At 35.7% G+C, this 12332-nt stretch overlaps 1 protein-coding gene across 1 annotated transcript in view; it reads left to right on the forward strand.

Moving 5' to 3' along the window:
• Positions 1-12332, forward strand: part of GTF2I (general transcription factor IIi) — an 82400-nt gene that overhangs the window by 27730 nt on the left and 42338 nt on the right. Inside the window, exons 7-10 of the mRNA XM_068968176.1 lie at positions 2710-2764; positions 3226-3269; positions 5732-5809; positions 12178-12237. Coding sequence (XP_068824277.1) covers positions 2710-2764; positions 3226-3269; positions 5732-5809; positions 12178-12237 — 237 coding nt within the window. The remainder of the gene's footprint in view (positions 1-2709; positions 2765-3225; positions 3270-5731; positions 5810-12177; positions 12238-12332) is intronic.

Below are 12332 nucleotides of genomic sequence, written 5' to 3' on the forward strand. Positions count from 1 at the left end.
AGGCTTTGTGTTAGCAGGGTGTAAGGATCTGCCCTCATACCCCAGAATTATGAGGGATTTAATTTGCATAGTGTCCACTGAGCGGGCACAGAGAGATGGAACACAGGATTGGGTGGGGAGGGAATGGACAGCCACGTGTAAGCAGTAAAGGTGTCCAGTGCGGGTGGTCTAAGGGTGGGGTCACCACAGGAGGAGCACGGTGTACCCACTGGAGGAACAGTTAGTGGAGGTTCCAGGGAGGAAGCCCAGGAAGGAGTTTACAAGGAAGAGGGAATTAAGATGGGCCGTTGAAAAATGAACAGGTTTTCAACAAGACTTCCTTCTGGGAAGTCCAAACATTCCTTTGGAAGGGAAAAGGGGTATTTAAAAGACTAGCACCCCTTTGAGAAGGCAATGGCACCCCCACTCCAGTACTCTTGCCTGGAAAATCCCATGGGTGGAGGAGCCTGGTAGGCTGCAGTCCATGGGGTTGTGAAGAGTCAGACACGACTGAGCGACTTCACTTTCACTTTTCACTTTCATGCATTGTAGAAGGAAGTGGCAACCCACTCCAGTGTTCTTGCCTGGAGAATCCCAGGGACGGGGGAGCCTGGTGGGCTGCCATCTATGGGGTCGCACAGAGTCAGACAATACTGAAGTGACTTAGCAGTAGCAACACCCCTTTGAGACTTATAAAAGAAAATAATCACTGTTATTGGCAACTTCTAAGCAATGTAAACGTGAAAGGACAAGATAATATATGGATACCCAAGCATATATTGTTTTCTGATCGATAACCTCTGTTATTCTCACTATGATGAAAAGGTTAATTTTTTAGAAGCTTTATTGAGGTATCACTGACATGCTATAAATAAAGTTCACCCATCTCAAATATACACTCCATATGGTATATGGAACGACTTTTTGGCAGTTGGTTAGTTGACCTTGTTTATTTCTGGACTTTCTACAGAGGGAATCGTATTATATGTAAATCAAGACAGTTGACTTCACAGTCTGAATGTTTTGTATTTCTTAGTCTTGTTCTGGCAAGGATGTTCAGTGCAGCATTGAGTAGGACGTGGCTGTAGCAAATGTCATCTCGTTCTCCATACTATGTGGAAGCCATTCGAGCTTTCACCATTGAGTTAGCTGTAGGTTTTTGTATGTGTCCTTTTTGAGATTGAGAAATTATAGACTTGGTTTTCATGTTTAAGTTAAAATTCATTTTTTCTTGATCAGTATTTTTTTGCCCTGATGTATTGCAGATTAGCTGTAGTTTGCCATTTGTATTTTATGAAGTCTGTGATTCTAGAAACATGTTCTGAAACATTGAGTCCTAGTGGTTAGTTAAACAATATTTCTGTAGAGTGTTTAAAATAATGAGTTGTCCAGGTGGGTGGCTTTGTATGGCTCAGCTCTTTTGCCATACCGACTTTCAAAGTAATTGAAAAGGTGCAATTATAATGGGATTGCATTTTCCAGTGTAAAAACTTTTAACAGGCTTATTGAGATATGATTGACACACAGTAAACTCCACGTATTCAACGTGTACGGTTTGCTGAGCTTTGACACATGTATACGCCGTGAAAGCTGTCATTGCAGTCAGGATAATGAAACCTCTCTCACCGCCATGCTTCCTCACCCCCCGTCGTAATTCCTCTCCTCCTCTCTGCCTTGTCCCCAGACTCTCACTCATGTTGTCAGCGGAGATTTCCTATATTTTTTTATGGAAATGGAATCTTAGAGTATGTACTCTCTTTTGTTTGTCTGGCTTCTTCCTTTGCGATTTTTCCGCGTTTCATGTATCAACAGATACTATTTTTTTAAATTACTGACTAGTATTCCACGGTACAGAAACTCCCAATTTGTTTACTGATTCACTTGCCCATGCACATGTGGGTTTCTATTTCTTGGCTTTTATAAAGAAAGCCACTATGATATTTGAGTGCAAGTTTTTATGTGGACATTGTTTTCATGTCTCTTGGGTAGACAAAGGGAATGGTGAGACCGTAATGGTAGCTAGTTACATATTTGCCTTTTTAAGACACTGCCAAAGTGGCTTTCAGTGTGGTGGGTTTGGTTCAGGTTCCCACCAGCAGTGTGTGAACTGTAGTTGTTCTGCATCTTTGTCAGCATTAGATGGAGCCAGTCTTGCTCTTTCTTCCTTTTTTTTAATTTTTGCAAACATAGAATTCAGCCTTCTGTGGTGTATAAGCCAGTGGGTTGCAGTGTGTCTCCAAGATGTACAGCTATCACACTGTCTCATCACCTTAAGAAGGACCTTGTACCTGTTAGCAGTCATTGTTGTCCAGTTCTTCTGAGTCAGAGATGGACTCATGGTGGATCTTGGTTCCCCAACCAGGGATTGAACCTGTGCCCATTGTAGTCAAAGTGCAGAGTCTTACCCTATGAACCACCAGGGAAGTCCCAGATCTATTCCTAATAAAAATCTGACTTCCTTTATATATCAGTATTGTCTTATTCAGTAATAGTATATTGGTATACTTGTTTCACCGATAAAAATAGGAGCTTTCTCATTAATGGGAGGTTTGTGGAGGGTTGAGGGGCTAAAAAGACACTCTTTCAAACTAACAGCAATACTCATTAGAATGACCTTGAGCTGTGAACTCCCTTTCCCCGTTCATTCTGTAGTTAGGACCTTTGGAAGCATAGTCATATTTCATATTAGTGTTGGAAAAATCTAAATCTTAATATTTTCTTTGTACCTAGGTGGTCGTGTGATGGTTACAGATGCTGAAAGGTCAATGCTATCTCCAAGTGGAAGGTAAAGCGTATTTCATTAGTACTAATGAACCTCTACACTTCAGCAAGTTTTAGTGTTTAGATTATTGATGTATTAGAATATTAAAAAGGCCTGCATTTGAATCCTTTGGAGGGCCTGTGAAAATGCACTTTTTGACTTAGTAGTTATGAGTAGCAGTAGTTAGCCTGAATGAAGCTGGTGTGATTAGCCTGGTGACCACATTGTGAATAGGAAGGCCTTCTAGTAAGACTATGTTGTTTTATTTTACTTTTCCCTCCCAAAATGTTGATTGGAATTAGATTTCTAGATTCAGTTGACAAGTCATTGATGCAGGAAATAAATATGTGAATTTTAAAGTGAGTCACTATTGCAGTTTCTGGGTCAGGTGAGTTGAGTTCACCCTGTGAGATCCAGGCATTTGAGCGCTGTGTGTAAGTGGCCCTCATCGTGCCGAGCTTCATCAGGGTTTCTTTTCCTTTCAGCTGTGGCCCCGTCAAAGTAAAAACAGAACCCTCAGAAGATTCTGGTATGTACCAGTGCTTTTAGAATCAGTTGTGGAATGTAAGTAAAGAAGACGTTCCCTTAGTTTATAAGCTTGTATTTGGACTCATTACTTACTGCTTTGATGTGAAGTAGAACAAATTTATTCTAAAAGGTGACCTTAATAAATAATATTAATTGTTTATTAATGTTACTGCTGCTTGTTCATGATTTGAGGCATATCTTCTAAACCCTTGTAGCATATATACATAGTTCATACTTGGATATTGTTCCATGGTATGGGATATACTGCTTTAATCCATCCACCACTTGTTGGACATTTGAGTTCTTGCCAGTTTTGGTTGTTTTGAATAACAGTATGAAAATCTGTATATGTGTCTGTGCGGAGATGTGTCTTCATTACTTTTTTCTAGTAGATTCAGAGGAGTGAATTGTGGTTGTTTGCGTCACTTTTTAAGCTACGGATGAATTGTTTTCCTTAGTGACTGTATTAATTTATGTTCTTAGCAGCAGTGTGTGAGGGTTTGGGTTTCCATCGCTTGACCAACGCTTGTTATTGCCTCTCTTTTTTGTTTTATTGCAATTCTAGTGTTTTCTTGTCTGTCTTCTTTTCCCCTCACTCCCTTCTTTTCTTTTGCTAAGAAATGATGTGTTGGTGCTAGATGTTGCTGCAGTTGGAATATCGTTGCTTCTCAGTAGGCAAAGCTGGAGTATCTGTTTATGTGTATTCGTACTTATATACGTATGTTTATCCATCTCCATCTATGATTTTTTCATGTCCATATCTTCAGTTCCACTCTTGGACACCCCAGGGGTTTTTTTTTTGTTTCGTTCCTTTCCTGGAGAATTTTCTGAGAGTGGTGGAAACCTTGTTTAGCATGTTTACATATTTCATTTCATGCAGGTTTTGTTGCTAACCTCTTTGTCTTGCTGGCCCTTTGACACTTTCACTGGGCTGTCACCGCTCATGCATGACCCCCGTTTTCCTCCATCTCCCAGGCCTGTTGCTCAGTTTCTTCTGCCCCCTCAAATAAATAAATAGTGTCCTTCTGCCAGCCTGCTGTGGGCCATTGAAACCCCCTGATGCAGCTGCATGTCTTGGTCAGAGCAGTCTAATGGTATTTGAAATGGATTGTTGGGATTAGGAGAAGTATAAGTGTAAGAGAGAAAGAGAGACGGAATGAATGAGAATTTTTATGTATGTTATTTTTAGAGGGGTCTGCAAGAAAGGCAGCGTTGAATTCGCCTTATTGGGAATAAATATTTGAGTTTGTTACACAGTTTGTTTCACAGAAGCTTTTTTTCTTTCCCTCTTTCACGTCACAGGAAATCTTGGTTTAGTTTTTAGTTTATTGTGCTGAAATCACCATTTTGTTAATCTTCTCCCCTTTATTTATGTATTTGTCTCCTGAATAGTTTGGATCTAAAAATAGACTTGCTGACTTGAGAAAAATCATATTTTTTGAATTTTTTAACCATCTTAATTGTAGATTAATAGTACACATAGTGGTTTATTTATAAAGGGTTTTTTTTTTTTAATAGGTTTATTTTTTTCTGCCTTACACTTTGTTTTTGAATACGTGGGGAAAATACCTTTTATTAAGAACTCACTAAATAATTTGTTAAGAATCTTCTTTAAAACTTTTAATAAAATTGAAGTATAATATATGCCAAATACAAGTGTATATATGGCCAATGAATAAAATTGCCTGTGACCTAACACTCACTGGGATACAGAATATTAACGACACCCCAAGAAGGGGCTCTCCTTCTCCCCTCTCATTACTCTTCTCTTGAAAGTCAGCGGTTTGCTTGAATGTGATTTTTTAACCTAAGGCTTATGCATTTTAATTTTCTTCAGCTTTTTTGAGGTATAATTGACATTACTTGAGTTTTAACAACATAGGTTTCTTTTTTCTAATTTTGATTTTCCTGTACATGGAATTGTACAAGATGCACTCATTTATATCTGGCCACAAAGGTCTACTTCAAATTATTTATCCTCATTGTGGGCAAAGTGTTATGCTAAAAGGTATGATTTTGTTACCTTTTATTAATAAAGGGACATGTTAGGAGGGAAAAAAAATCAGTATATCTCATTATTAAAATCATTAAGAAGTATGCCATCTTTACTCTGGAATATTGGGTCATTAAAATTGATGTTTACAGGTAATTTTCATTGATTTATAAAAATATTTTAAACTCTGAAAGCAGTGTGACTAATTTTCTTTAATTGCAAAGATAACTTGTTGGAAGACAGATTTAGCATTAAATAATCCCAGAATGTTAGTAGGGTGGTTAAAACTTTGTCTTAGTTGGGTTTTAGGTTATTTTTGTCCCCATGACACCTTGCAAGCATTTGTCTTTTGAAAACCTTTAAAATATGAATTGAATGCATTATTTTGCATTAGTAGCAGAGCACAGGGGACTTCTCTATACAATCTGAATGCCTCAAAGTATAATTTATAATTTAATTTGCTTTTATAGGCATTTCTCTGGAAATGGCAGCTGTGACAGTGAAGGAAGAATCTGAAGATCCTGATTACTATCAATATAACATTCAAGGTAGTACTATTTAATAAAGTTTTTCTTTCTAGAAATTATTGGTGGTTATAATTAAAATTTGTTAATTGCCTGAATTTCTTAGATATTGTTTTATTGATTGGTCCTTTGGTCCTTGACTAGCAGGTGTATTTGTAATTTCTCAGTGGAATAAAATTGATTTCAAAATGGGGCACTCAAAGTCAGTCTACAGGGGAAATGTTAAATAATCATTAATATTCTTTAAAAGGACAAGTAAAAGTTGTGGCTTAAGATAAAATTCAATTTTACTTTTCAGAGTTATTTGCAAGGCATAAAAGGTCTTCTAAACCTTATCTATTTGTAGAACAAAAATAACTTCACATTATTTTTATTATTTTAAAAATCTGTAAAAGATCAGACATTATTAAGTTTTAGGTATTTATCATTTTATTCTGTATCTTTTCTTGAGTGATAATCAAGAAGGAATTAAAGGTCATAATTTAACAATGCAGTTTGCTTTTCTGCATTGATGGATTTTAGTTTAGAAGAACATCTCTAGTTTATGGTAAGTTTAACTGTCATAGATGCATAAAGTACATTAAACATTTAAAGTATAAGATCTGTTTGGTTTTATGTATACCCATAAACCCAAAAACATTAGTCTTCACTGCACTCAAGATAATGAAGTGTCCATAACCCTCAAATTTCCTTGAGCCTCTTTGTAATTCACAGCTCTCCCCAGCCAATGGCTGATTTGTTTTCTGTCATTTTATTTTAGTTTGCAGCTTTAAGAAATTTATATAAATGGAATCATCATAAAGTATGTACTGTTTTCTTGGGGTGGGGAGCTGTGACTTTCAAATTTCATGTAATTGTTTTGAAATTCATGCACATTGTTGCCTATGTCGATAGCTAATTCCATCTTGTTGCTGAATGTTACGCCATTGTTCATCGGTACCACCATTTATCCCTCCGTCTATTGATGGACATTTTGGTTGTTTCTAGTTCGGGGCTATGCAAAATAAAGTTGCTATGAACATTTGTTTGGAAATAGCGTTCATTTCTCTGGAGTAGATTTCCTAGAACTGGAGTAGCTGAGATCTGTGGTAGGTATTTAAGCTACTGTGCTTTTACTGTTGTGCGTTTACGTCAGTGGGGACAGTAGTTCCTGTGGCTCCGTGTCCTCGTTAACACGGGGGGTGGTCCGCATTATTTTTAGCCACTTTATTGGGTGTCTTGTGATACCTCTTTTTGGTTTTAATTTGCATTTCTCTAATAGGTTTAGTTCATTTAAAATAACAAGTTTTTGTCGGTTCTGGAGTATTGTAAAAGCTAGGGATAAATTTATTTTACTTTGTAATCATGTATACATATATATTAAATCTATGTACATATATTAAGTTGTCTCCTAGTGAATTTCATAATTTTTATGTCAGTTTTGATTGTTTTATTGCCATGATGGTAGTAATCACATGGCTAAAAGGTTCAGATAAATCTAAGGGTTTTTAATTGAAAAGTTAAAATTTTGGAAAATATTTAGCCATTTAGCAGTTTTTGGTACCTTGCTAACATACTTAATAAACACTGTTTAAAAAAATCTTTTTTAGCACATTATATTTAATTTTTTAAAATTAAATTCTGCCTTTATCTGTGGCATTGTCTTTTTAGCTTTGCTGTTACTAGACAGGATTATATAAGATTTTTTTCCCCCTTTAAAACAGGGAGTGTGAGTGATTTAAGGTAATGCTTGAGTAATGGGAGTGGAAATCTGATACTTGTAAAAGAAAAGATTGCTGGAAAGATCAAGTGCAGTTGAAGAAGGTGGGAGCCAGACTATTGATTTTCATCTAGCCTGAGAGATGCAGTCCATGCAGTTTTGGTATTTTTTGCAGTTCTTTGTATATTCTGAATTAAAGTCCTTTGTGATGGGATTTGCAAATAGGTTAATTTGACGATGTCCAACTTAGTGGGGAATTTTTCCCTTGTATGAATTGTGCTTAAGTACCATACCTAAAAAAAAAAAATCTTAATTTACAGAGATTTTCTTCTGTGTTTTATAAGCATTTCAATAGTTCTACATTTAAGTCTATAATTGGTTTAGACCTAATTTTTATACATAGTGTGCAGAATTCCAAATTCAAACTTAGACATACGAATATCCGGTTTTTCCAGCACCTTTTGTTGAAAAGGCTACTGTTTTTTTGTTGTAATACTTTTACATCTCAGAATATTCTGTTACATTGTCAGTTTTCTCAAGTGTATCCTGTTACATAGATATTTCTGTTTCTGCCTTTTTCCAAAATTGTATTGTCTTGAGGACCACAGTTTACAAAACCCCTTGGGCATTTTGGTGGAGATTATGCTGAATCTATAGACTAAATTTGGCTGAATATCTTAATATTGAGTCTTCTGATGCACGAGCATGATATGTGAATGTTGTCTGTTTAGCTCTTCTGGGATTCATCAGTGCTTGGTTTTCAGCATACATTTCTTACACATATTTTTTATAAGATTTATATCTAAGTGTTTAATGTTTTTCATTGTTACCATTAACTATAATTGGTTCTGGCTCTGGAACTGTTTCTGTTTTTTGTTTCTTTTTTACTCAGACATCTAGCTTTTGCAAAATTTCAGTAATTTTTTTCTTTTCTTGCTCTTGTCTTTTTTGTTGTTGCTTTAATTTTAATTTAGTTTTGTTTCCTAACATGGGATCTTAAATCATTCAGATAATTTCCAGTGTAAGTACTTAATGCTGTAAATTTACCTCTTAAGCATTAGTTTAACTGCACCCTATAAACTTAGACATATTAGTATTAATAGTTCTTTTCATTCAGTTCAAAACATTTTCTAGTTTTCCTTGTGATTTCCTCTTTGTCCTTCGGTTTACATGGAAAATGTAGTCTCTTCAGATACTTGTGCAGTTGTGAGATAGCTTTCTGTTACTGATTTTTAGTTATATTTCCATTACAGTTGGAGAACATTCTTTGTATAATTTTAGTTATTTTAGATCTGTTAAGGCTGCTTAACAAATGATCATTCAGGTCTGCTGTATTCTTTCTGGCATTTCTCCCCTCTTGTTCTGTCCACCACAAAAGTACTGAAATCTTCATCTGCCTCTGTCTGTCTCTGGCCTCATGCTTTAGGGGTCAGCATGCTGGAGGCTCCCTTTCCCTTGGCTCCTTTCCTGGCAGCCCCCTTTCCAGCCCTGTTACCAGTGTCCTGAATGGTAACAACCTAAGTTAAGTTAGTTTTGTTGGTTTTTGTAGTTTATGTAAATAGAATCCATCAGCATGTATCAGGCCTCTTCTGTAAAACATGTAATTTGTGAGACATGCTGTTGATTGTACCTACAGATCGTTTATTTGCACTGCTGTGTTGTACAGTCAGTACCCACGAGAATGGGTTCCAGAGTCACCCCCTCAACCCCCTCCGGTATCAAAATCCACAGATGATCAAGTCCCTTATATAAAATGGTGTAGTATTTGCATGTAACCTACAGACATCCTCCTGTATTCTTTATTTAAATCATCTCTATATTACTGAAATATCTAACACAATGTAAATGTTATCTTAGTAAATGCCAGCATGCGCATTTTGCATTCTGGAACTTTCTGGAGTTTTTCTGTTCCAAATATTTTTGATCCGTGCTTGGTTGAATCTGCAGATGCTGAATGCACAGATTCAGATGGCCTACTGTATTCTAAAATGCTTTTTAAAAATGTTTAAAACCCACAAACATAATGTACATGTTCCCAGGTTTGCAGAATCTCACATGAGGTAACATGTCGACTGTATTATTGACACCCTTCTTTAGGCCCTTCCTATTCCCGTTTTTTTCTCTGAGTTAACCACTTTACTGAAATTGAGGTTTGCCCCTCCTGATAATGATTTTATACTTTAAATGAGTATACAGTTCCACAGAACATCTTTGGATGTGTATCCAGGCATACTCATAATATTTTATGTTTTTTCTCAGGTTTTAACTTTGGCACAAATGGCATCATTCTCTATATGTGTTTTATGTGTGTTCTCCTGTATCATCAGTACAGGTGTTTGAGATGTACCTATTTTTGTCAGGAACAGGTTGTGGGTATTTTTTTTTTTTTTAGTATTTGTCCTTTTTTTATGACTGGCTTGTTTCCTTCATTTGTTTTTGGCTGCACTAGGTCTTGACTGCTGCACACAGGCTTGCTCTAGTTACGGCAAGCACAGATTGCTTGGTTTGCAGCGTGTGGGCTTCTCATTACTGTGGCTTCTCTTGTTGTGTAGCACTGGCTCTCTAGGCACACGGGCTCAGTAGTTGTGGCACACAGGCTTAGTTGCCCCGCGCCAAGTGGGATCTTCCTGGACCAAGGATCGAACCCGGGTCCCCTGCACGGGCAGGCAGATTCCTACTGGACTACCAGGGAAGTCCCACGTACTGATGTAATACTGTCATTGCAGTAGTTACATATGTGTTTATACTACAGTTCATTTGTTCATTCTTGTACTTTAAAACCATTCATGTTTTCTGCGAAACTTTTGGAATTCTAAAATAGACTTGGAAACGTCTCTATGTACCTATCAGTCTCCTTCTAAGATGGCTCAGATGTGAGCACTGGGAAAGTGTGATTTGTCTGCAAAAACGGGTAGACACTCCTCAAGTTGTGAGGGTGCGTGTGCGACTCATTTAATGACAAAGAAAGTCCAAGTCATGTGCTATTAAAACGTGCCTAAAATTAACATAATTTGATAGTATAGTGATATGTGAAGGTAGCTGGGCAAATATTAACCAAAAGAAACCAAGTTTAGTAATAATAATTTGAGGCCAAAAAAGGAAAAACATAACAAGTACAAAGAGTAAGACTATATAATCAATATACTAATAAATTACTAAGTTGATAGAATAATCATTAACTTTTATTACCTAAAAATGTAGCCTCAAAAGTCAAAGTAAAAAATTGATTCAATTTGATGTAGTTGATAAATTTGTGAATACAGTCATGGGAGATTTTAACAAATGATGATGCTTATAAAGTAGAGTATTTGAACTCTGCAGTTGATGAACATAAGCCAATTCATGTATATCCAGAATTCCATACCCAGCAAATAAATGTTTATTTACAAATTATGGAACTTTTACAAAAATAAACTTTATAATTGCTTATGGATAGCCTTGAGAAATTGCCAGAAAATATTGTAATTAATTAGAAATCAATAATAAACATGTTATTTAAAATAGAAATCCTATACCATGGGAATTCTAAGAAATATACTTTCGCTTAAAGAGGACCTTATTAAATAATTTAGAGCAGAACAATATTGATAATGATATATAAGCTAGACTTGTGGAAGAGCAGCGACAGCAGTATTATGAAGTCAATATATTTTGCTATCATACAATACATTTTTTTCTGTATATTTTAAGCCTCGGTTACGTGACTAGGAAGCAGTGAATCTGGCATTTGAAGTCAGGTCTCTCATCGAACATTTTGCTCTTCATTGAGACTCGAAATATAAATAATTTTTCTGTTTTCCGTGAAATTATTTTCTATGCTATATCCTTCACTTATAATGTATACTTTTGTGCCTCTTCATGAAATTCCTCATGCATTTGCAAAGCCTTTAAAAAGTCTTAGGATGTTTTCCAAAAAATATTCAGAGAAAGTGAAGTGGTTTGTATTTATTTCAGATATGAACATGTTTATGTTAAGTAGATGTTGAGAACACAATGTTTTGTTCTCTTTTAAATCGATTACTGTCACTAAAAGCATAATACATGCAAGTGTATTGTCAGTATCTATAGCAGTCTGTGAAGGTTTAATTAAGACAAAATACATTGTATATTAATTATTGGGGAAAATCATGTTATTAAAAATTTTTATTCATCTGTAGAGAAAGGATTTTTGAATTAATAATTGTCATATTTCTATTTCAGTGGAGTTTCAAGCTTATTGATAGGTTAATTGCATGATTTTAGAGATTCTAAGGAAGGTATAACAATTTGATTCTGCATTTTTCTTTAGTATGGCAAAGCATTAAGACAAATATTTGTCAAGGAAGAAACAAATGCACCTTGTAAGATCTATCTGTGCTTGTAACCTATATGAAGTAAAAGTTACAGTTGCTGTCACGAACATGACCCATATCCACCGTTTTAGACATTTCATTCCCATTCAATTCATATCTAGACATTTTCAGAATTTCTTTTGACTATCTGTATATGGCTTTATCTGAATACACTTTTCCCATTCACTAAGACCATAAATTGACACCGTTCATTTGTCAGTCTTTTTTTTTTTTTTTTTTGCTTTTTTTTTATCCATGAAAAGGCTGTAGTATTCCATATCTCTCACCCAAATTTGTTTGCTGAAGTGACCCAAAATCTATTTTTGGGATTCGTTTTGAAGTGTTATCTTTGTGTCCCAAAGCAGGCCCTTCTGAAACTGATGATGTTGATGACAAACTCCCCCTTTCGAAGTCTTTGCAAGGTATAACTTTTTCACTTCCGTTTTCCCACATAATGTTCTTATGTAATGTTTCTTTATACTGGACAGACTGTGTTTTTGTATTTATATCTGTATTA

Source organism: Capricornis sumatraensis, chromosome 3 (assembly GCF_032405125.1).
Source record: "Capricornis sumatraensis isolate serow.1 chromosome 3, serow.2, whole genome shotgun sequence".
In the NCBI taxonomy this organism is placed as follows: Eukaryota; Metazoa; Chordata; class Mammalia; order Artiodactyla; family Bovidae; genus Capricornis; species Capricornis sumatraensis.